General features: G+C 43.1%; 1 protein-coding gene and 1 long non-coding RNA gene across 13 annotated transcripts in view; one reads left to right on the top strand and one right to left on the bottom strand.

The window, feature by feature from the left end:
- LOC141372759 (uncharacterized) overlaps nucleotides 1-9,558 on the bottom strand; it is a 55,911-nt gene extending 46,353 nt beyond the window's left edge. For 2 of the 4 annotated variants that reach the window (XR_012378163.1, XR_012378161.1), the window contains exon 1: nucleotides 9,440-9,558. This is a non-coding gene — a long non-coding RNA (uncharacterized lncRNA). Of the gene's footprint in view, nucleotides 1-8,766; nucleotides 9,009-9,439 lie in introns of those variants that run through there. The other 2 variants (XR_012378162.1, XR_012378164.1) reach the window with 2 other exon arrangements.
- Nucleotides 9,559-9,776: 218 nt separating this feature from the next.
- SAMD12 (sterile alpha motif domain containing 12) overlaps nucleotides 9,777-24,636 on the top strand; it is a 378,670-nt gene continuing 363,810 nt past the window's right edge. For all 9 annotated transcript variants that reach the window (XR_012378308.1, XM_073893137.1, XM_073893141.1 and 6 more), the window contains exon 1: nucleotides 9,777-9,904. Coding sequence is in view for 8 of the 9 variants with exons in the window: in XM_073893137.1 (XP_073749238.1) it covers nucleotides 9,892-9,904 (13 nt within the window). In the remaining variant the exon portion in view is untranslated. The remainder of the gene's footprint in view (nucleotides 9,905-24,636) is intronic.

The raw sequence follows: 24,636 nt of genomic DNA, 5'->3' as shown, positions 1-24,636 counted from the left end.
TGACCTGAATGGAACTACTGGGTATCATGCTAAGCAAATTAAGTCAACCAGAGAAAAACAATTATTATATGATCTCACTCACATGTAGAATTTAAGAAACAAAACAGAAGGTCATAGGGGAAGAGAGGAAAAAAATAAAACAAGACAAAACCAAAGGGGGAGACAAACCATAAGAGACTCTTAATCATAGGAAACAAACTGAGGGTTGCTGGAGGAGAGGGGTAGGGAGATGGGGTAACTAAGTGATGGACATTAAGGAGGGCACTTGATATTATAAAAGATTGATGAATCACTGACCTCTACCTCTGAAACCAATACATTATATGTTAATTAATTGAATTTAAATAAAATAAAAAATCATGGTTAAAAAATAAAGTATGATCACAAATTCTTAGACATTCTCTTCAAAAAAAAAAAAAAAAAAAAAAAAGCCTAAATCTCCTTTTTTTAAGTGAAGGGTGGACCAAGGAGCTCACTTCCAACAAGCAGAATACGCAGAAGTGATGATCTGTGATTTTCGAGACCAGGACACAAAAGGCATGTGGACTCTCCTGACTTTCCTGGATCACTCACTCCCTGGGGAAGCCAGCTGTCATTTTGTGAGGAACAACCCAGCAGTCTCATGGAGACGTCCATGTTGCAAGGCACTGAAGCCTCCTGCCCATAGCCAGCTCTAACTTGCCAGTTGTGTGAGGAAACCACAGTGGAAGCAAGTCCTCTACCCTCAGTCAAGCTTTTGGATGATGGCAGCCCTGGCCAACATCTTGATGGCAACCTCATGAGAGTCTCTGAGCTGGAACCACCCAGATTAAGTTGCTCTCAGATTCCCTGAACCACAGAAATTCTGTGAGATGATAAATTATTTTAAGCCACTAGTTTTTGGGGGTTAATTTGCTAGATAGACAACTGATCCTCAAAAAGCCCGAGACAGATACACTGTTACCCATTTTATAAATGAGCAAATCAAGAGCAGAGAGGTTACTTCATTTCAATTCACCCAACTGGTTTGTGGTGAGAGGCAGATTTTAAACTCAAATCTATAGTTTTCAGGGTCCAGGTTATTCCTGCTCCATCACTGTGCCTCCAAAGGCAAAGTCAACAATACATACAGCACATGGAAGGCAGCACCATAACGACCCAGTGCCTCTGGGAGGCTTTGTGGTCGGGTCTGTTTGCTTCCTGAGAGCAGCCCAGGGAATGAGAAAGAAGGATCCACCCCCCCCCCACACACACACACACATCAACCCAAGAATCCATACAACCCAAGAAGGGTTGTATGAGGAAGGCAGAGATCACTCAAACATACACTGCATCACTTAAGACACCCAACAATACTACACCATTAGCACTTAAAACTATGGGGCAAAAATGAGCTGATAATATCCCTTGCTCTCATAAGATCCACATTTACAGCTTTTAGGATTCCTGAACAAAATCAGACCTCCCAGAACTAACTTGTAAATGCCAAATTTTTCTCTAACAGTTCCCACAGGCTGGAGAAAGCAAGTAGCAGGCAAATCTGGGGCTGTACTCTGCGGATGCTTGCCTGATCTCACAAGGCACATCTTGGGTGTGCTACATTCCTTCTCTCCCAGGTGCAATCTAAATCATCTCCTCTGTCCCATTTTTCTTTAACTTCTTTGAGTTTGGCAGACATTAGGATTGAGCCCTAGATCATGCCTTCGGGTTTATGAGGACAGTAATCTGTCATCAGCCCCTGCCGTGCCTTTTATCGGGCTCTGGCTGCACAAATTCCCCTGACTCTTACTTTCTGACAAGACTTTTCTCATCTCTAACCACGAAGGCTCAACTCCATTCTTTTCTTTTGCAACAACACAATATGCTATTTTTTTCTGCCCCTGGGAAAAGAAAAAAAGCATAGAGCTGGCTTCCTAAAAAGAAAAGGTTGTAGAAGTTTTATCATATTACTTGCCACCCTTCAAGGAGAGAGGCACAGAGAGTGGGCAGGATGGGGTGGGGCGGTATGCTTTTTGGGTCCACACCTGATACCAATGTATCCAGCTCCATGTTTTGATTTTGGTCTGCCGCCCTCCAAACTGCATAGAGCAGAAACACAATTGTGCAAAATTAGAATGGCAGCATAGTACAGTAGGGAAACACATGGCCTCCAGAGCCAGAATGCACAGTTTTAAAGTACTTAGAAGAATTTCTAGCAAATCGTAACCACTCCATAATGTTATATTCATATAGATAGGTTACATCTATTGAACAGACTCCCATTTCTTTTGAGACCTACCTCTACGCTCAGATGGGAGTTTTAATTTCCTCATTTAATCCTCAAAAAAAAAAAAAACCCAGCATATTAAGGTATTAGAGTCCAAAAGAAAATGTTTGGAACAGTCTCACCATCTCCCACATTCAGAACTAGGAATTTATTTTAAAGGCAGAATGTTTTGAATATGCAGACACCTGCATAAAGTCTTTCCTCGTAGTCTTTCCTTTATGTTCTCTAAGTTTGACACGTTAGGGATTACTAGACAGGACTGTATACATACAATTACATGCCCTGTTTTTCAAGGGACAACGTAAAGTATTTTCAAGCAAAAAGCTGCCCATTCCTGATTTTTATTCTATAGTGTTACCTGAGAATCTAACCCTATCTAAGTGCTGACTCCCTTTGTTAAATTTGTTGTGCATTAGATGTGACTTCACTAGTAAACTAACTTCCTACATCCCATGCCTGAAGTTCTGTAACAAACTGTGACACATTTTCTTTCTTAGCTCTGCATATACAGACATGGGGGGTGGGGAGGGTGTTGCAAATGTCATTTTTTTCCAGAACTGGTTGAAAACAGAAGTGTAGAGTCAGCAATAAGTCTTTGGTAATAATCATTTCCACTAAAGCACTCAACACTGTGCAAAGCACCTTGGCTACATGTTTTTAAAAGGTTTATTTATTTTTGAGAGGGAAAGGGAGAGAGAATCCCAGACAGACTCCCTGCCAAGCATAGAGCCTAACCCCATGACCCTGAAATCATGACCTGAGCCAAAATCCAGACTCCAATGCTTACCCGACTGAGTCATCCAGATGCCCCAGACCTTGGCTACCTTTTTTCATTGATTCTACCCAGTGTAGCTCACGCTGTAGACTCAGGAACCAGTTCGGATGACTCCTCCCATCTTTTTCACACCCACAGAAAATGAAAATTCAGTGATGACTTTTGAGTATAAGAACAGTGCTTTGTCAAGTCCACTGATCCATGAGGCAAGTGGGACCTGAATTCCTTAGAATTATATTTTTATTACTCAAGTGGATTAAATCCACTCTACTTCTAACACCTGCCTTCTTATGACACACACACACACAGACACCTGAATGGGTGTCTCACTCCTTCTTAACAATGGCCAAATTTACCTTTCTGCAACGCCTAGCTTCTACTGTTTTCTAGTCTAGCATGAGTTAAAATCACCTGGAGAACTTGTTGCACCACAGATTGCTGGGTCCTACCTCTCTGGCTTCTGATTCAGTAAGTCTGGTTAGGACCCATGAACATTAACTTTTAACCAGCTCCCAGGTGATACTCATACTGTGGGTCCAGGACCCAGACTTTAGGAACAACTGCTCTAGTTTACAAAAGATGGTACAGGATTCTCGTCTTTGTGGGTTGAGTTGTGTCTCCAAAATAAATGTGTAGAATTCCTAACCCTATGTATTTATGAATGTGACCTTATCTGGAAATTTCAAATTAAGGTGAAGTAACACTAGGTTAGGGTGATCCCTGAATCTAGTGACTGGTGTCCTTATAGGGAAGAGAGATTTAAAATCAGAGACATCTCATGAGGAACAAGACCGTGTGGATGATGAAGGCAAAGATCGGAGTAATTTAGCAACACACCCTGAAGATAGCCAGTGACCACTAGAAACCAGGAAGAAGCAAGAGGGGATTCTTCCCTAGAGACTTCAGAGGATGTATGGCCTTGCCAACATTTCAATTTCAGACTTCTAGCCTCCAGGATGTGAAAGGATAAATTTCTGTTGTTTTAAGCCACCCAGCTGGTGGCACCTTGCTATGGCAACCACAGGAGACTAATACACAGCCATTGTGGAGATTGAGTAACTAATCCAATTTTTCATCCTTCCCTGCACACATCCTTGCCATGGTATAATATATTTCCTCATTCTTTGACTATTAGATTGGCCATGTGACTTACATTGACAAATGACAAAGGGGAAGAAGTGAACACGCCCCAGCTCTGAGCCAGCCCTTAGAAGTCTTGCATACTGGGGTGCCTGGGTGACTCAGTGGGTTAAACAGCTGATTCTTGATTTTGGCTCAGGTCATGGTCTCAGGGTGGTGAGAATGAGTCCCTCATTAGGCTCCCTGCTCAGCGGGGAGTCTGTTTGCAATTCTCTCTCCCTCTCTCTCTGACTTTCCCCCACCCCTCCTGTGCAAGTGTGTTCTCTAAAATAAAAATAAATCTTAAAAAAAAGGTCTCACATGCTTCCTTTTGCCCTCTTATTCCTCTGCCATCACTATGAGAATGGCTGTCCCTCCCATAGCCCCTTCAGCCTAAGGTAGATCTACCCCAACCTATCCACGAACCTGAAGCAAGGACACCTGCCCCAGCCTCTTCCATTTAATGTTAAGCCCCTACACCAAGCCAAGCCTGAAGCAACAGAAACCTTCCCATTCCACCACCCCAGGGCCCCTAAAAAAAGCCTTGGTCTAGACATTGTTCTGCCATGCTGTGACCTGGGTATGCTTTTTCTCTGCCCTAACTGTGAAATGAGAAGGCTCAGATGAACTTGTCTCTAAGTCATTTTTGAATTGATTCCAGGTGTAGAAATATCTACCTCTACCAGCATGGAACATTAAAACAAACAAAAACAAAATAATAACTTGAAGTTTCATTGGGGAGAATGTAGACCTAATCACGACTGGGTAGTTTATTCATGTGCTCCTTCAATCAGCCATCATTTATAAACATGTGATATATGTATTATGTACTTATTACGTGGCAAACAGTACTAGTGACCTGAACATCAAAGGCGAGCAAAACCAGGGTCCACCCCTGTCCTCATGGAGCCAGTGGTAACACTCACATTATTTAAATGAAACCCAGGTCTGAGTCCTGCAGCAGGGTAGCAGAGGGAGTGGAGAGGAAGCCCACATTCAAGGGGTATGTTGCAAGAAGCCATGACAAAACTCAGTGACAGGTTAATGGAACATGTAACAGAGGGGAATGCCAAATATCTCTTCTCACCCAGGCATTTTGGTCTCTATCCCCTTAATAAGATTGCTCAATAGAAGCTTCAGATTAGAATCTCTTGAAGTACTTGAAAAACTTGAAAAAAGAAAAAAAAATGCTAGGGGTGGGAGTCCTACCTCCAGAGATTGATTTACTTTGTCAGCATTAAAATCATTTTTTTAAGTGTCCCCACCCACAAAAATAGGTCTAGAATAGCTGTCTGCTGTGAACAGGATACATCCTGTATGAATTTCTATTGCTGCATAAAAACTAAATAGAAAATAAGCAAATTTAGCAGCTTAAAACAATATTGATTTACTGGCTTACAGTTCTGTAACTCAGAGGAATGTGTGGGCTCACTTGTGTTCTCTGTTCAGGTTTTACAAGACCTAAATCAAGGTGTCAGGTGGGTTGAACGCTTATCTGAAGTCTCTGGGGAAGAATCCATTTCCAGGCTCAAATTGTTAGCAGAATCCAGTTCCTTATAGCCACAAGACCTGAGGTCCCCTTTCCCTTGCTGGCTGGCTGCCAGGGGCCGCCTGTATCCCTACTCACATGCCTTTCTCTTCAAAGCAGTAACCTGTGTGTTGTCTTCTTCATGCCTAGAATCTCTTCGAATTCCTCTTCTGCCCTCCCCTTTTGCTACCAATAGAAAATTCTTTCTTGATTATATTGGGCCCACCTGGATAGTCTTCCATTTTTACGGTCAACTGTGCCTTTTAACATAATACAATCACAGGAAGAACGACTCATTACATTCACAGGTTTAGGGGATTCTGGTATTCCTGAGGGCGATTTCTAGAAATTCAGCCTACTATGTATTACAATCATCTAGGTAAGTGCCTGGCACTTAGTAGGTCCTCAAAACATACTTGTTAAATGGAATGGAATCAACTGTGACTTTACTGTGGCAAAGAAAGAGAAGGCATAGATAATCAAAGAGTAGCTGATAAATGGGTCATTTATCATGCTTACTTGAATCTAAGCATATATTACTTTTTAAAAATTTTTATTGAAGTATGTTTTTCACACACACAGCCTTCCATAAATCAGATACATATGGCTCAATACCTTTTCACAAACAATATACATATGTGTAAACAGCATGCAGCTCAAGAATCACAACATCCCAGCATCCCAGATGCCCTCATGGGGTTTCCTTCCACTTACTAACCATTCCCTGCACTTATATTCCCCCCTTCACACACTTAAGGGAACCCCTATCCTGACTTATAACGCCATAGCTTCATCTCGTCTGGTTTTTGAATTTTATATAAATGGAATCACACATTATGTAGTTCTTTTTGTCTGGCTTTTTTTGTTCAACATTCTGTGTGTTGTGGTAGGCAGGCTCTAAGATAACCCCCAGTGATCCAGCCTTCCAATATTCATGGCCTCCCTTTGAGTAACTTGCATCTAACTAATAGAATAGGACAACATTGAGGGGATGGCACTTCTATGATTAGGTAACAAAAGGTTGACTTCCATCTTGCTAGTAAACTCCATTTAGCCTTAGCTTGTGTGCTTTGATGAAGCAGGCTGCCATGTTGAAGAGGCTCTTGTGGCAAAGTACTAAGGATGATCTCTGGCCAATAGCCAACAAAGAACTGAGGCCCTCCGTCCAACAGCCTGTGAGGAAGTGAGTTCTGCCAACTACCACTCAAACTTGGAAGCTTATCTTTCCCAAGTTGAAACTTCAGATGACTTTGGCCCAACACCTTATTTGCAGCCTGTAAAGGACCATGAAGCAGAAATCCCAGCTAAGCTGTGCCCAAATCTCTGTCCCACAGAAGTTGAGATAATAAATGAGTGTTAATTTAAGCCTCAATTTTGGGGTGATTTGTCGCCATCAAACTTGTTGTATGCAGTTGTAATTCATTTTCATTACTTTATAGAAGGATTTGGTAAAACTTTTTTCTGTAAGGGACAGACAGGAAATATTTTAGGTGTTCCAGACCAAAAAGCAAAATGGAAGCTATTATGTAGGTGCTTCTATATAATTTTCACATGTCACCAGATATTCTTTCCCTCCCCAACCATTTAAACATGTAAAAACCATATTTAGCTCATGAACAAGACAGAGAGAGGTAGTAGGCCATATTTGGCCCGTAGGCCATAGTTTGCTAACCCCTGCAGATATGGGATGGTTTGTTTAAACCACAATTCATTAACTGTTTCCAGTTTGTAGCTATTACAAATAATGTAGCCATGAACATTCCTGTATATGTCTTTTGGAGATGTGTATGCATATCTGCCTGCTATACACTTACAAGTGGAACGGCTGGGTCACAGGATAAGCATATATTTAGCTTAATAAGCCAAATGGTTTTCCAAAGTGTTTGTATCAATTTGCACAACACCAGCAGTATTTATGAGTCTTTACTGCTCCACAGTCTTGCCAAGAGTTGCTATTTTCTTTTCCTTTTGGCCATTCTAGTGAGAACTCTTTCGTCCTATCCCCTAGTTGATCAGCCAGAATTGAAAGCCCCAGCTTCTGCTTATCCTTTATTAGGTTAAGCCATGTGACACTGCTCTATTTCTAGGTTTAAAAAAAAAAATCAATATTGATTATTTCTTATGGTTAAACTAGTACTTTCTTCACATATTAATTTATACTAAAAGTGAAACTCAAACTAGAATGCACATCAATTGGGAAAAGTCTTAAAGATTTGAGCTGAAATAATGTTTTTAAATTAAAAACATTATTTCAGTAACTTTTACATTTTAGTATCATCCAGATCCTTAAAAGCTTGAAAACAGACTAATGGTTTTCACTTTCCTTGAACATGAGAATCACCTGTGGGTTTTTAAAACTTAAATGTCCCTATCCAAAAACTCAGAAATCCAGATTCTGTGAGATTAAGGTGAGGCTTAAGAATGTGTGTTTGTCAAGGGCTAGTGCACAGACAAGGTCGAGAATCATCGATATTTCCGGTCGCATGGCTTTCTTTCACAAATGTTCTATCTAAGGAAAGACTTACATGAGAGGGGAGAGAAAGCACCCGGATTTCAGTTCCTTCCAGAAATACATCATTATGAATTAGGTTGGAAAAATTATTTTATCCATGGCAAATACTCACTGTTTCACTGAACAGGTCTCTGGCTACTATACCAAGGATGGAAGCCTTGGGTTTGATTTGCACACAGCTCTATGGACACACAGTTAAAGTATCACCAATAGCATTTAAGTTACAAACAGTTATTTCTAAAAGTACCCAGACACAGCCATATTACTCAATAGTAGGATCAGGCACATACTTAGTGACCAGAAAAACAGTGGTTCATGTACACACTCAAATTATTTTTTTTTTAAATTATGACCGAGACAAAGAAAATCTAGTCATCTTTATGGGAAGAATCGAATCTTTGTGCCACCTAATTTTCCAGAGTAGTTTTCAGAAATATATTTTTTTGGGGGAGCTATATATATAGGCAAGGGGATAGAAGAGCTGGGTGCTGACTGGAAGTGACACCATTCGAATTTCCAAGCTCAAGGCCTTTAAAAGACTTACTAGAGTCCTGAGTCAGATTTTTTCCCCAAGACCATCCCCTTACCTCTACCAGCCATAACTGCATCTGCATTTCCACGTGCAAGAAAAAAAGAGGTCTGGGAACTTCATTTTTATCGGCATTTACCAGCTCTGGAATTCTATTGCCCTCCATGTGATTCTTTCTCCTGTCTGCTTACAGCACCTCCAACGCCTGGAGTTAGGACACAGGGTCAGAAGTTGAAAGAACCCGAATTCTTAGGCGCTGTTAATTATTAGGCCCCATCACAGACCGCCAGTGGGCTTCCAGGCCAAACAAGCCGAAAGCCTCCTAGAAGGGAAGCAAGACAGCCTTCCATCATCAGACATCCTCAGGTGGGATCCCGGTTCCTATATTTGGTTCCTAATAACCCCTTGAGGATGATGCCTGTTGGGGATTTTTAAGCCATCCCCCACCCCAGGTTAAGTGTTTATCCACCTGCATCACCTGGAGGATCAGACGACCAGCTATATCACTTGGCGGGATTCTGCAGAACCCCGAGTATCCCAGGGCGCAAAGGAACAACTTTCAACCGCACCTTGTGCAGCGGCTCTCTAGCCCAGGCGGGGAACCGCAGCCAGCTGGTGGCTTGCTCTCCTCACTAAATGGTTAGCCAAGCAGGCCGGCGAACAAGCCCAGAAGATCCCACCACAGACACCGCCGCCTCCAGCCCTCCGCACGACCCCTGCCAGGTGCTTACCCACTTCCAATTGTCAGCGAAGAGCTCAATCTCGGGTCTCTATTCAGCGCCGAACGAAGCCCAGCGTATCGCATCTTGGGAAATGTAGTCCCGGCCACGTCTGGGGGTCGCCGGCTCCGCCCACGAGACCCCCACCCCACCTCACCCAGGAGGGATTATTCTGCCTCGGCCGGCTGCAGCCAGAGCTGCGGTCCGAGTGTGGAGACGGGGCAGTCCCCTGGGGAGGATTCGGGGTACCCTCCCGGGTCGGAGGGAAGTGAGGGAACTACACTTCCCAGGCTGCCCTGCGCGGAGCCGGAGCCGGCAGCCTCGCTTTGCGTGACCGCGGCAGGTTGGTCCTAGAGCAGATGAGCACAGAATATTTAGGCGAAAGCGCGAGGAGGGGGGAGCACGGGGCAGGAGGAGTATCTCGGCCGAGAAAATTATGCATGCGTTAGGGAAGCTCTGAGAGAATGGCTGTGGAAGGTAAGGGACGCTTGGGCATTTTAAGCTCCCTCTTAACCCGCGCACCCCAATACACACATCCCTGATGAATCTTGGGGAACGTGGGAAGGAGAGGAAAGAGGGTGGTGGCGAGCGGGCCCTTTCTTCCTACACCTCTTGGCACACACCTGAGCCACGGAAGGCCAGTAGGCGCTTTCTTCAGTTCCTTTGCAAAGACATGTAGGTGCGCAGGACTTTGTGGTTGGAGGCGAAGAGTACCCCTAATGCGACACGGTTTACTGGAAGTGGGGGGAAAGCCGGAGAGACCGGCATGAGGTCTCAGCCCCGAGGTGCCCCTTTCGCTATCCCCTTTCACCCGGGCCGGCTGGGTGGCCAGGGGGCTGGGGATGCTCGTTTTGCCCCCCACACGTGGGAGAGGACCCTGGCCAGGTGCGTCATCGGGAAGCATGGTCTTCGATTGGGTCCAGGGCCCCTATCGTGTGCACCCGGCAGCGGTGGCAGCAGATGTACTCAGAGGGTGGAGGTGTCCCTACACCTGTCTCTGTTTATACGACCATCCCGGGGTTAGCAAAGTTTACAGAAAAGAAATGGAATCCGCCAGGAATAAAAAAGAACAACCAGTCTCTCTTCCATGTGGGTGAATCCTTTTCTTCGAAGACCACCTTCCTCTTTTCTAGTATAATTATGGCCTCTGGCTTTGCAGTTTTGGCTCTACAATACTGTCTCCTCTGAACCTCAGGGATGAAAGCAGGGGCAGAAGATTTGTGAGGGATCCCGAGTTTTCCTTTCAGATTCTCTTCCCTTGGAACACAGACTTTTTGTGGAGGGTAGTTTATGGGGAGAAATATGTGGACCAGATGTGTTTGCGGTGTCAAATTAGAGGTCAAACTGTGCCTGAACGATGAAACGCGGTAATCATGGGACTGGAGGAGAGCCTACAGTTCCCTGCAGAGTTATCCTGAGTGTGGCTCAGGTAAGAGGGGAACTGGGGTAGGAAAAAGAAGGCATGCCTGCCAGTGCATCTGGCTCCTTGCCAAGGGGAAACGAGTCTGTTCCTTGTAGGCTAGAGGCAAGAGGGAACCACAAGACTTGCTTCCCTCTCCCCTCCCTGCCCCAGGAGAGAGCAAGTGAACTACTCTGACTCCTGCTCTCATTATAATTACTTAATCATCTGAAGTAGCAACAACCCAGTTCTGCTCAGTACCTTAACTCAAAAAACTATTGCCTTTGGGCTGAGGTTCAGAGCGCCCCAGCCTGCTACTTTTAGTTATCTATATTCTATTCACATCTATGGTTTTTAAATTACATCTCTAACATACATGGCTTTGAAAAAAAATAGCCAAAGATGTTTCTAAGTTTTCTGTACTGAGCAAACGTAAAAATAAGGTGAGAATCTGGCTTTCTGCATCATTACAGTTGATTGTAAGTGAAACAAGACTTCAGATGAGCAAAAAAAGATAAAAAAGATGAAAGTTCCTCCTGAGCTTCAGGCCAAGGTTAGGTTGACCTGCTGGCACTCCTTCTTGCCTCACCCTTCAGATGACCTTGATTATTCTCTCTTTCTCTGCACTTTTCTGTGTTCCCAAGTGAGGGACACTCCCACTGGTTGCCAGTCCGCAGTGTATTTGAAAACAATTTCCTGTTCACTGTAAGAAGTATAAAATTAGTAATTTCTCATCTGATGAGTTATTATACCAGCAAAGTCAGACCTTGCGAGAAAAAAGAGCTTTGGAATGAAGTACACGTAGACCGCAGAGGCTTATTTTCTAGAGATTTTTTGGTTCAAGTGCTTGTCTAGTAAACAGGAGATCCCGAGTTTGAATCACAATGAGGTCTCAATTTGAGGACTGAAGGAAGTCATTTAAACTTCAGCTGCAAAAAGGATTCCGTAGCTCTGTTTTTGCAAAGGCAGTTTGCTCAGCCTAGTGGGCACTTCTTGGCTACTCTCACTTGATCTTTCAAAAGGCTCAGGGAAAACTTCACTTCCTCTGGGAGCCTGTCTCAACCCTTTGTTCTCTCTGCCTTCCCAGCTCTCTGCCCTGGTCTGTGGGAGGTGCCTTCTGCACTAAGCTTCCCTAGTACCTGTGCTTACACATATTTTAACATGTCCATACTTAACCTCTCACTAGACTATAAGACAGTGACCCCTTCGGGGTTGGGACCTTGTACTTTTTGACTTTATATTCTCAGCCCATAGCACAGTACCTGACCCATAGTAGGTTCTCAGTAAATGTTTATGGAATGTATGGGAAATAAATTCATGGCCACTTTTGTAACTGACTCCATAAGTGTGCATGGGGCTTTCTTAGCAGCCCAAGCGCCATAAAATAAGGGACTTCTGAGAGATTTGAAGGTAAGGGAAATTTTTAAAGGAAGTGCCCCTCTCTTCAGTCTTTTGTCCCGATGCTCAAAGAATCTTCTAGAGCAGTGGTTCTCATCTAAGGGGTAACAGTCCTCCAAGTGTGTGATTGGGATATGTTGGGGCTGCTGTTGGTATTTTTTTTTTTTGTCCATGGGCCAGGGATGCCATATATCCCTCAGTGCATGGCCATCCCATACAAAGTTCACAACCCAAAACCAAGTAACAGCCAGTGTCCCTAGGTTCATTGAGAAACACTCGATTCAGAGAAGGAATTTGGCCAGAGGAACTGGAATAGGAAATCGTGTACGTGTTACTTAACATTTGAACTTTAGTTTCTGCATCTGGGGAAAAGGGCACACTACTGTTTACTTCCTAGGGAAGTTGGGAGGATTTAATAAAGGAGAGGGCTTATGGAGGGTGCTTCGAACATAGATCCTCAGTAAATGTTTTTTGTACTCCCATCCTTCTTAACAAAACAAAACAAAGCTTTACTATTTGGCATGTTTTGTATCCTGAATTTTCACTTACTCGTACAAACCTAATTAGTAGCAAATTAGAAGGTTTTTTTAATCACGTGTAACCTGTTTAAGCTTGACCTTGTGTTAAGTGTAAAGTGCTAAAAGTAGTAAAAGTGTTAAGAATGGGGAGCTCATTCATTTTGCTGAACCCTTAGCCTTGAGTTTAAGATGACAAAGAGGTGCCCTTTGTTTTATGGCTACCCTGGGTTATGTTTTCTTCTCTGACTTTAATTACAGTATCTTGTTTCTATTCCTTAGTGTGGTGGCAACCCATGCCTCACATTTATAGGCAGCTGGGCAGCTTAGGGTTATGCTTTCCAGCCATAGAGTACATAGTCTGCATTCAGGTTGGGATTATGTTTACATCCATTGTCTTTAAAAAAAAAAAAAAATTGTATTTTAGTAAATTACCCAAAATAGCTGGAAAAATTAGGGCCACTAGAGAGAGGTAGCATGCAGAAGCCATAAAGTAATCCATTCTCCATGGACAGACTGTGTAGATGATTGTGTCCATGAGGTGATGTTTAACAGAAATGGATTGCATTATTAGAGAGGAAAAAAGTGGACTCATCAGGGACAGTGTTGTATTCATCTCTGTATTCCAGGATTGGTGCTTGGCACTTAAAGGACTGCAGTAATTGTTTCATGAATGGAGTATAAAAGCGCTGAAGCAAGAGAAGGGTATTCCTACTCCTTGTTCACATTTCCTTCCCTTCTTCATCCTCAGAGCTGCATAAGCAAAGTGGGGTGGACAAACTTTTGTGCATAGTGCTTCTATTTCAGATCTAATACACTTTTATGTGGCATAAAAATGATTTCCAATATTCAGCACTCCCCATCCCCAAAGATTTCAAATGGAAGGCAGTGTGCTCTGGATGACATCTGTGTTAAGGAATCTGAACTTTCCATCCTAAATGAACACATTGGCTATCAAATGGCCTCAAAGTCATTCAAGGCTCAGGTTTTAGAATTTTTCTCCTGTAAAAGAAAAAAAACTGCCCATCACCAAGTTATTGTAAGGACACACAAGAGCAGCTGGGAGAAAGGGCAAATGAGCTAGTCAGACAAGCATACCAAAGAGAAGGAGTCGTCAATGAAGGCTTTCTACCCCCATTTGAATTCAGAACTGAGTCACAGAGACTCATGATGGGAGATGTAAGTGTCCTCTTTATTACAAACCTCCATACCTCCATGGGTTCTTGTTTTTGTTTGGTGGGTTTTTTTGTTTTGGTTGGTTGTTTGGCTTTGGGTTAGATGATAAAGTAGACTTGCAGAGCACTTGCCACTCGTAGGAGTTGCTGCCCCTGTAACAGCCTGGGGAGCCCAGAGAACATAGGCTTCTGCAGCAGGCAGGTGGGACTCCAAGGGAAGGAGAGAGGCCGGAGACACGTGTGCTTTGTTCCGTCTCCTAGACTTGCATGTCTGTAGTTGTCTCCTCTTCTGAATCTAATTGCCCGTGAGAGAGTGGAGAGAGACTGAAGTGTCCTCACCGATTTCCCCTCCTATGAAGCCTGAAGCAAGGAGGGCTGTCAGAGCTAGCCCACCGACATTTTTCTAACTGCGATTCCTTCTTGAAAACATCGAGTGCAATCACCTCTTGTACTTGGTGGTGCTGGTGCTCGGTGTGGGTAGGCACTGTGTCTTAGGCCAGGCCCGTGGTAGACCCTTTATGAAGCTTGTTGAATGAATGAGGAGAAGACAATTAATGGGTAGATGATGGTTGCTTCTGATTCCTCAGGTAGCCCCTTAGACCCCTGAGAGAACTCCCACCTGTGTTCACCTACAGACTAGGAGCCGTAGAAGCAGTGGGAGCATAGACCAGTTTCCCTAACAGGATTTTACCTGTGCATTAGGATGTTCTTGTTCAACTAGCTGCTGCCCCATTTTCTTCCACTTCAACTTATCACCGAGGGGGTCTTTTTTCCTTCTTTCCCCCACCCTAAACTTAATTTTGTTCTCTAGCGCATAAGATTTGACTTTTCTGTACCAGCAGCTTCTATGAATCACTTTAAGACCTGAGAGTAGTGATTAGAAGCCCAACACGGAAAATTCCTATCCGGTGTGAGAAGCGGGGCCTCGAACCCTGCCTCCATGCTTGCTGGGGGTGGTTCCTGTCACTCCCATCACTTCTTGGGGACCTCTCAGCCAGTTCAGACAGGGAGGGCTTCAGTTTAATCCTACTCTTGCATTGCCTGGCCCAGCTCGCTCGCTCTTCTGTCTTGCTGTATGCACTCTTAAGCCAGAAGAAACAAGTGCTGGCGCTCCTAAGGGGAGATTGCCCAGGACTTTGCTGCAGTCACTGTGTTCTGTTAGGCTGAGTCACGGTAGATGCTGTGGTGACCTGCGCAGGAGGGGCAGCCCGGGATCCGAAGCCGGTGCTTGAACTCCAGGGAGGGTCCCATATCCTGCATTTAGTTAGGAGAAGGGCAGGGAATTGCAAACCCTTTCACTGGCACTCGTATAGGTTTTGTATTTTCTGTTCATAGGCAATAGAACACAGCCTGTGTGCAGGGAACTCTACTAGATTTTGCGGGGTGGGGGGGGGGAGTCTAATAAAGAAGAGAGCTTAGCCCGTTCTGTACCTCCCCGTCATCACTTCGCTGAAGGAGACCATGGAGCAGATTAGGTGGAATGATCTAAGTGCTAAGTAAAAGTACAAGCAACATTACGTGGGAGGTCTGAGAACAAATGGAGCATTTAGTTCTGAGCTGGATGGGATAGCCTAACAAGGGAGGAGCATTCGCGTGAGCTTTGGACCAGGATATTGATGGGTGGAGCATGGCGGAAAGGGCATGAAACAGTGGTGTATGTAGAGTATGTTCTACCTAATGGATTTTTTCCCCAAAGTCTTGGTGTTGTGGTTGTTTAGCCCTTTATGGGCAGGAAAGTGAATGGGGATGCTACCCTAAGTCACGTCTGGTACCTTCCTTTTCCTGCGGCTCTATTATCTGCTTGGCCAAACCTTCAGCACTCCCTGCAGTCCAGTTGGATCTTGCATACGGTCCTTTTGAAACCACAGGAGCAAGCAAGGAAAGCGGCTCTCTTGTAAACCAAGCTGATTTCTCCCCAATTTTCTGAAGTGGAATGTAGCAGCACTACCAGCTCTGAGCTGGCTCATGAGAGCAAACTTGGCTATATTTAGTCTGGTTTTTCTAAAGTGTGGGTGCAAGAAGCTGCAGGCACAGCTTGCCTCCCCGAGTGAAGAGCACGAAGGGGAGGCAGCTGTTGGGTGACAGGGGCGGCTGCCTTCCTGCCTTCAGACTTTTTCCAAGGGCACTGAGGCTGGGAGGAGCCAGATGCCAAGTTCAGCTCTTTGCTCCTCAACTTACCTTGCTGCTGTTTGGTGGTATTTCATCCAGGAAACTCCCAAGTCTTCAGGGATTTGACAGATGTTTGTGGACTGATCATGGGGTGTGAAGCCTCAGCTATAGTTCACCTGGAGAGCTGGGGCCAGAACGGGCTCAGGCCTGCTTGTGTCTCACGGTGAGGGCTGTAGTTGTCTTTAAATGTACAAGCTCTGCAGCTAGACTGGGTGTGAACCCCAGCTCTGCCGACGACCTGCTGTGTGGGCCTGGGTAATTCACCGAACAGCTCTGAGACTTCTTATTTAGCAAACGAGAATATCAATAGTAATGACCTCATAGGCATGTAGAGGGCTGATTCTGGTAGTTGCTCAATAAACAGTAAATGTTAGACAACATGATGGCAGTGATGTCTCCTTCCTGCCATACTTAAGAAAGCATCTAAGCAGACGAAACCAGAGAGGGAGATGAACCATAAGAGACTCTTAATCTCAGGAAACAAACCAAGGGTTGCTGGAGTGGAGGGGGTGGAAGAGATGGGGTGGCTGGGTGATGGACACTGGGGAGGGAGGTATTTGCTATGGTGAGCACTGTGAATTGTCTAAGGCTGATGAATCACAGACATGTATCCCTGAAACAAATAATACATTGTTATTTTTTTTTAAAAAAAAAGCATCTAAGCCATTTTTATGGCCACATAATGTAGTGTCTCTTATAGTAGTAGGTGCTCCGTGAAGGAATGTAGGTTCTCAGAGTTGGGTAAGACCAACAAAATGTAATTGGTAAAATATGAAGCATCTTCACTTTTAATGTATTATCTGATTCCCTGCAGTTATGAGGCAGAAGAGGAAAGTAAAAATTATAACAGTATATTCACTAAAGGTTCATCACTTAAATGATTCCCCCTCCCCACCCAAAATTTACTTGCCACTTAACACCTGCTCTTTTATCGGTGGGGCTGTCTAGTGGTCTGATAATCCCCCAGCCATACAGTATGTAAATTGATTGCAAAGCAAAATTTCAGATCTTGCAAAAGAAAAATTTTAAGCACTCTAAAATTGACATTGGGTCAGAGCTGTATGATTCCATTAGTTTTCCAGAGAAGATATGGCTGAGTTAGGCCAGAGAACCATTAAAGAAGACCATAATCAACCTAAGATGGTGACTTGATAGGCACCAAAGAACAATATTAGGATCGTCTAAGGATTAAGAAGTCTTTGGTGAAAATTGATGCCCTAATATATTTTTTGGGGAAAAAAAAAGAGGTGTCTATATAAATAGGCTATAAAGAGTCAAATGTAAAATGAAAAATGTTTTGTCCAGCTGATATAAATCTTGTAGAAGCTACATAACAAAAAATGGATTCTTTTTGTCTAAGAATTAACACACATTTACAGTCATAATCTAAATTTGGTTAAATAAAAAACCTCAGGTTCTCCTGAGATAAAATATTTAAACTATTTCATGGTTTTGAAACCTGAGTCCCTATTTCAAATGTTCTCTTTGTTCTATATTAGTGGGTTAAGAAACTTAAAATTTAAGTTATTTAGGTCATTTACATACCATAAAATGCATCTTTTGTAGTTCTTTGCGTTTTGACAAATGTATTCAGTCTTATAATCATCACTACCATCAAATTTACTTCCTACACCCCAAAATGTTTCCTTGTGCCTCTTTGTAGTTACCCTTCACCCACATCGGAGTTCCATCCTTTTTTTTTTTTTTTTAAGATTTCATTTATTTATTTGACAGATAGAGCAGGAACACAAGCAGGGGAAGTGGGAGAGGGAGAAGCAGGCCCCCCGCTGAGCAGGGAGCCCGACGCAGGACTCGATCCCAGGACTCTGGGATCTTGCACTCCTGCGTTTTTCAGAATGTCATGTAAATAATATACTATGTTGCCATTCGAGTCTGGCTGCTTTCATTTAGTGTAATGTACTTGAAGTTCACCCATATTGCATGTATCCACTCAGTCCTTTTCATTACTGAGTGATATTCCACTGAATGGACATACCACCATTTATCCATTCACCAGTTGAAGTACATTTGGGTTGTTTCCGGTTTTTGGTAAATGTGAATAACCACTGTAAATAGTTTTTGTGTGAATGTAAGTTTCTCTCGTATAAAGAGGTAGGAGGGAGGTTTTTGAGTCCTATAGTAAGTGTGTTTTAACTTTATAAGGAACTGCCAAGCTGTATTTTAGAGTTCCTATGCCTCATAATATTGCGCAAAATTTTCCTCAATTTGGATTTTCTCTGTATTGACATATCATTGATAATGAGGCTCTCACAAAAATAAGGGAATTGCATTAAGGGGTAGAGTTTAGGCATTTGGATAGGATTAGGAGGAAGCAGCTTTCCTGAGGTGGGCTCTTTGTGCTGCATTATACAAGAGTGTAGTATGGCTATGGCAAATATACACCCCTGGTTTTGATGGTACTCCAGATCTCAAGCATGGATATAGCCTAGAAATGCCACTGGTTTTGCATCCAAGAGAAAGCTGTTAACAAATTCTTATGTTACTTACTATAAAAGGGACTTTTATCAAGCTTTGGATATTGAGTCATTGTTGTCAAATAAGGAAAGAAACCTAGATGAGGAAAGGCTTACCTTGGAGAAAGACAAGAGTATGAGGACAGGAAAGGGAAGACCGTGTTTGAGTCCACCGAAGAGGAGCTTAACTGGAGTGGGGAACAAACTTATTTGTCCCTGAAAGGAGGTGGTCTTACTTGCCAAGGGGAGTCATGAACTCCGATTTGTGAAACCTTAGTTGGTTGACTGTTTCTAGTGTGATTTAAATTTTGAGAATGGCAGGGGCCAGGGGCTGGTTTTGCAGCTGTGTGCCATTCTGATTGAGAATTGGGTCTTTCATCAGCCGTTCCTTTATGTAGTGGGAGCAGTGCTTGTTTCACATGCAAAGACCACATTTTACCTGGCCTCAAACCGAGTATAAGTCCTGATGGCAGAATTGTTTCCAAGCACAAACCATAGTCTTGGAGGTATAATTTGGATCCTAACACACTAGGATTTCCACTAGGATTTTTCCACTGGTCCATGTAACTTTGGCATAGAATTCTTGAATCTGGGATTGCTACAGAATTCCTATATGCATGTGCATTACGTGGAGGTGAATCTATTATTAACCAGACTTCAGTAGATGTACTTTGCACTTGATTTTTGTCTCCAGTTTGTATTGCCCCCTTGATGACCAGCTATTTATAGGTGTAGGAGAGAGCAACCAGTCACCAAGAAGTGGAGGTGGGGCATCCCAGCTCTTGGTCTTGGCTGAGTCAGTAGATGTGTGTCAGAGCCTTGTGATGCCCGAGCTCTTGCTTTCTCTTTTTTCTGTTTTCTGAGAAAAATTAGCTTTTTTTATGTTGGGGTCCTTAATTGATACTTCTGTGTGGATAAACTGGGATTGACAGTTTGTGTTGGAGTCATCAAGGAAGTTTGTGGGGGTAGAACATTTACTTCAGTAGCTTAGAATATTTTTTACATTCACAAATATTTTTCAAGCACTTCCTAATGGTTGAGTTTAACAGCCCAAATATATGGCTGGGTAAGCCTATAAAAAGCAGGTGTGCTGGACCTTGACCTCTTTTTAGGTCTTTCTTTAATGATGAAATATTCCTGAGACACTTCATGACACCCACATTCCTAATCCCCTCCCTTGGGTGTGTTGTTTTGGTAAATCAGAAGTGGGGCCCTGAATCTAACATGTACCCTGAGTCGTTCTTACTAAACACATTTGGAGACCTTGATATAGGGGCAGGGTTCCTGATTTCTTCTTAGGATCTTATATTATTAATCCCTTTACAACTGTATGTGCAATTTGTGTATGGACATCATGTGTATTTTTCACTGGGGCTTTCATTGTGTTCTCATAAGCCCTCTGAGAACATGCATTTGACTTTTTTTCTGATACATCTTCAGTGCCTACAGCTCTGACACAACAAAGGCACACAATTGCTGAGAAAACAAGATAATCAAGGTTATTTTGTGCCTACTCTGAGCCAGGTTCTTGGTGTCCATTCTAAACATTAGTTTTCATAATGCAGTGGGTTGGGTGGTTTTCCCATCCAATAGTTAAGGGACTTCAGGTCTAGAGAAGATACGTAATTTCTACCAGGCCACACAGCTAATTTGTGGTAGAACCAGGCTTTGTTGCCAAATTTGCCATATTCCAGAGTTCTTTTTCACTGTACTATGTTGCTTTCTGGTTTTGTTCTAGTTCCGTAGGTTGGTTCCAGCTTACTAGCTCTCTCATGGAAAGGTTGGTAATTTAAGAAAAACAACATTATGGTAAAATAAATATTGCTTATTTGGGCTTTACAATAGGAAAAACTCAGGTTTTGGGATCAAATCAGTAATAAGGTGTTTTATCTTGATATTGCTTTGCACACTTTTGCTTCTTTCCTTGTAAGGAGCCCCAGGTCTTCAGGTTTTTATTGTTGCTGTTTCCCTAGGCTGCCTTCCAAGTTCACTTGCATGCCTAGCACAAATTAGTGTAAATTTCTACTTGATTTGGACAATAACTATTCACTGTGCACCTGTGATAGGCTCAGCAGTATGAATGGCACTGGGCAATGTAAAAGAATCTAAGGCTGTGAACCTTCCCATCGTGAGACTTGGGTCAGAGATTATGAAGGTATCCCGGTAGAAAAGGTGCAGGCGTGGCCAGGACCTATGGGCAGGGTAGGCTGAGTGGGGGCTCTGCGCTTTTAATCAGGGAGCTGCCACACCCACAGCAATGGTCCACCCACTGCCCTGGACTCCCCAGGAGAAGTCCTCATCGTTTTAAAGAGAAAAGTGAACGAACTGGTATAGACAGCTTGGTCATAACCTGGAGAAATTGAAAAAAACAAGCTGAAGTAATAAGAGCAAAGGAAGAGATGTGAGAAGTATTCACAAGGGGAAAGGAAACTAGGATTTGAGATTGTTTACTCCTTTGCGACACACTTCCCTGGTATATTCCAGAAACATCAATTTTGACCTTTCTTGTGTATGGTAAATGGGGTAGGATACTCAACGGTTTATTGAGTACGATGATGTGGTTATAAATTTAAAAAGGTGAGCTCTATTCATTTTATTTGGTAGCTTTCCCCAAAGTCTGAAACAATAACTTAAATTACCTTAGAAAACAGGAAAATGCATGGGAAGATTGCCTTGCAGGGTGTGGCAGACATGTAATTGCTCCCGACTCTTCACCACTGCAATAAAATAAAGTCCAAACTCCTTAGCAGCCAGAGCCCTTCCTGGACTGCTAGGGCCTGCCTGCTCCAGGCCAATTTCCCTTCCTTTTTCCTGAGGAGTCTGCCCTGATAGTCCCTGGAGCTCAGCAATCAGCTGTTTGCTGGCTTGTGGTGCATCTTGAATCCTTCCCTGCCCCTTTATATTCTTCTCCCACCTCAAATGCCTTTCTCCCACGGATTCATGTGGTGTCCTTCTCCCATCCTTCTGTGCCCATGTCTACAGCAAGAGGATAGGTGGGTGAGAGATGGAGATCTTCCTGTATGAGAGGAGAGTGTCTGCTGGCCAATTACAGTGTGGAAGAGGTAGGACGAGGAAGCTGAAAGAGAGAGGGAGAAGCAGCCAGCGGTAGTGGGACTCCATGTCAGAATGGAGTGTGCCAGCATCATGCCAGCAAGGTGCGCGCTGGGAGTGTCCATGGGTTTGGCAAGTAGTAAGAGCTATTCTAATGAAATGGGGAAGCAAATCCACATTATAATAATTCAAGGATTAAATGGGTAATGAGGACACGACTCTTGATGCAAATGTATGAAGTGGAATGAAGGGAGAAATAGTTATATCAAGAGAGCAATCTAGATTAAAGGAGTTATCAACATGGTGAGAAGACATAAGGAGGAAGATGGAGGCCCTGACCTAGATGGGAAACAAATTCAAAGGAAGATTTTTCTTTTTTTTTTTTTTTTTTAAAGCTAGAAATATTTGAGAGTTTGTAGGTATGTGTGTGAACTGACCCAGTGGAAAGAGAGAATTTGAAGATACCAAGAAGGGAAAACTGGTAGAGCAAGGACCATCAGGAGTTTAGATGTATTACCTCTTGGGGAAGGTATTTTTTTTCCTAGAAGGGATGGGTGGTGCCTGGTGCAAATGAGTGATATAACTAAAAAACTATTGAGAAATACTAATACCTATACCATGTGCCAGGCACTGTCCTATCTGCTTATCCTATATTAACTCATGCACCTTCACATCAGTCCTATATGGTAGGTATCAGTATCATCTCCATTTATAAATAATGAAAGGGACACAGAGAGGTTAAGTAACTTGCCCATGGTCACTCAGCTAGTAAGTAGTAGAGCTAGAATTTGATAAAAACGGAAGATATCTGTCCATTTTCCTAGTTAGGAAACTTTGGGTAACACTGGATTGAGACATTATCATCCTTAGAATTCTCTTTAAAAATGAATCTATTAAAGGATGACTTTTAAGAACCTATGGGTCATTGCCATTTTCTTGTGAATTCATTTTGTAATAACTCCAGGTCGGACAGGTATGGAATAGGACTTGGAATTCACAAATGTTGGAGGAGGGTATAATTTTCAGAACAGGAGTCATTTTCTGGAGAGGTTAGGCCTTGGTGGGTGTTTGCCTGTGGAGCAGGGGTTGGGTGCACAGGCCAACCGGCAGGTGCCCCGAGGGCTCTCTGATCCTACAACCTAGGTTTGGGGTTTCAGGAAAACAGTAGGGGTAATGTCAGGAAAAGTGAAAAAGGTACTGAAAATAAACTTAGCCAGTTACACAGTTTTGCCAAGATAAGAACATGCTCCCTATTTCCTTCTATCTCCAGCCCCCTTCCTGCTTTTAAAGCTTTAAGATTTAGGTTTCCAGGGTGCTGATGCCATTGTCCCCGATTCTAATGGTAATGGAGAGTGATTTTCTGGCTGATGCTTAGTTCTATTGCTTGCTAAGTGCCTCTCTACAACCCCATGAAACTCCTGCCTCCCTCTGACCTGCTTTGCCTGGCCACAGTTTCTTAATTGAAACTCAATAGCTGGTAGCTTTTGGCACCCACATGTTTCCTGGGGCTCACCCCAAGGCCATCATCATTGAAATCATACCGCCTTGGCTTTACACAGCACTCTGTGCTTTCCAAAGTACAGTTTCTCATCTGAACCACAGCTGATCCATTGGCAGCTGGAACAGACGCTCTTATTCCCATTTCATAAATAAGGATGTGAAAGTTCCCTCACCCAAGCTCACATAATGTATTCGCGGCAAAGCTTAGATTTAGAACTTGGTGTCTTGAGTCTTTTATGGCTTCTATTACTGTTGCCATGATTGAAGGGATGGCACAGTGCCTACTTTGAAGGGGTTTACAAGTGGGATGTTCTACAAGGGATCATGAGTTTTCCTGAAATTACAGATGACATCAGCCAGAGTGGGGCCAGAGGTCCTATAGTTCTCTGGAGTCACCCAATCCTTAGCTCAAATAGTGAGAAGTTAAATTTTTTTTCCCTCTCCCATTATTTTGTTGATTTGCCGTAGCTATATCTTCTAAATAGCTATGTTAAAGTAATATTTAAACGTATTTTTTTCTGGGTATGAAAATCCTTCATAGTCACCATAGGCAAAAGAAGAAACTAGGGATAACAATAGCTAACATTTATTAGGCACTCAATGATATTAGCAGCTGGGGTTGGTCTTCAACGAGAATACCCTGGTACAGCTACACTGGTTGTTGATAACCAATGACTTCTGATGGGTTGTGGTCCAGACCATCCCAGACAACTGGGATGTCTGAATATCCTACCTGTTCTGAATATCCTACCTGTTCACAATCCCATGAGATGGTTCTTAATATTATCTCCATTTCCCCCATGAAATAATTGAGGCCCAGAGAACTTAAATAATTTCCTCAAGGTCACCAGCTGGTAAATGATAAAGAATAGAAACCCAAGTTCAGGTGACTTCAGTGCCCCACTCTGTTGCCACTAAAAATGTCAGCCCGTACACCACCCCAGGGAAAGTTCATATTTCCTTCTGGGCTTTATATTAAGTAACTCATTATACCTGGTGTAACTTGTCATTCCAGCAAATCTCAATGGGTGTTTAGTTGATAAAATATTAATGTGTTTGTATTTTGGTTTTGGTCACTGTGTAAGCATAATGAACAATCTCATTCACCATAGATACAGCATTTAATGAGGCCCATGATGGGAGCTCTTGTGAGGGGAACAAATAACTGTCTGAGTTTCAGAAGGGTATCGTCTCTTTCTGTCCATTCTGTCCCTATGACTTTTCAAGATCAGAACCATAGAAAATGCCTACCTTTTTTTTTATTATGTTAATCACCATACATTACATCATTAGTTTTTGATGTAGTGTTCATGATTCATTGTTTGCGTATAACACCCAGTGCTCCACGCGGAACGTGCCCTCTTGAATACCCATCACCAGGCTAACCCATCCCCCCACGCCCCTCCCCTCTAGAACCCTCAGTTTGTTTCTCAGAGTCCATCGTCTCTCATGGTTCGTCTCCCCCTCCGATTTCCCCTGCTTCATTCTTCCCCTCCTGCTATCTTCTTTTTTTTTTTTTTTTTAACAT

This window comes from Callorhinus ursinus, unplaced genomic scaffold (assembly GCF_003265705.2).
Source record: "Callorhinus ursinus isolate GAN/ISIS: 27379988/994484 unplaced genomic scaffold, GSC_fseal_2.0 scaffold5, whole genome shotgun sequence".
Taxonomy (NCBI): Eukaryota; Metazoa; Chordata; class Mammalia; order Carnivora; family Otariidae; genus Callorhinus; species Callorhinus ursinus.
Note: the sequence above shows the minus strand (reverse complement) of the source record. Positions and strands in the feature narration are given on the sequence as shown.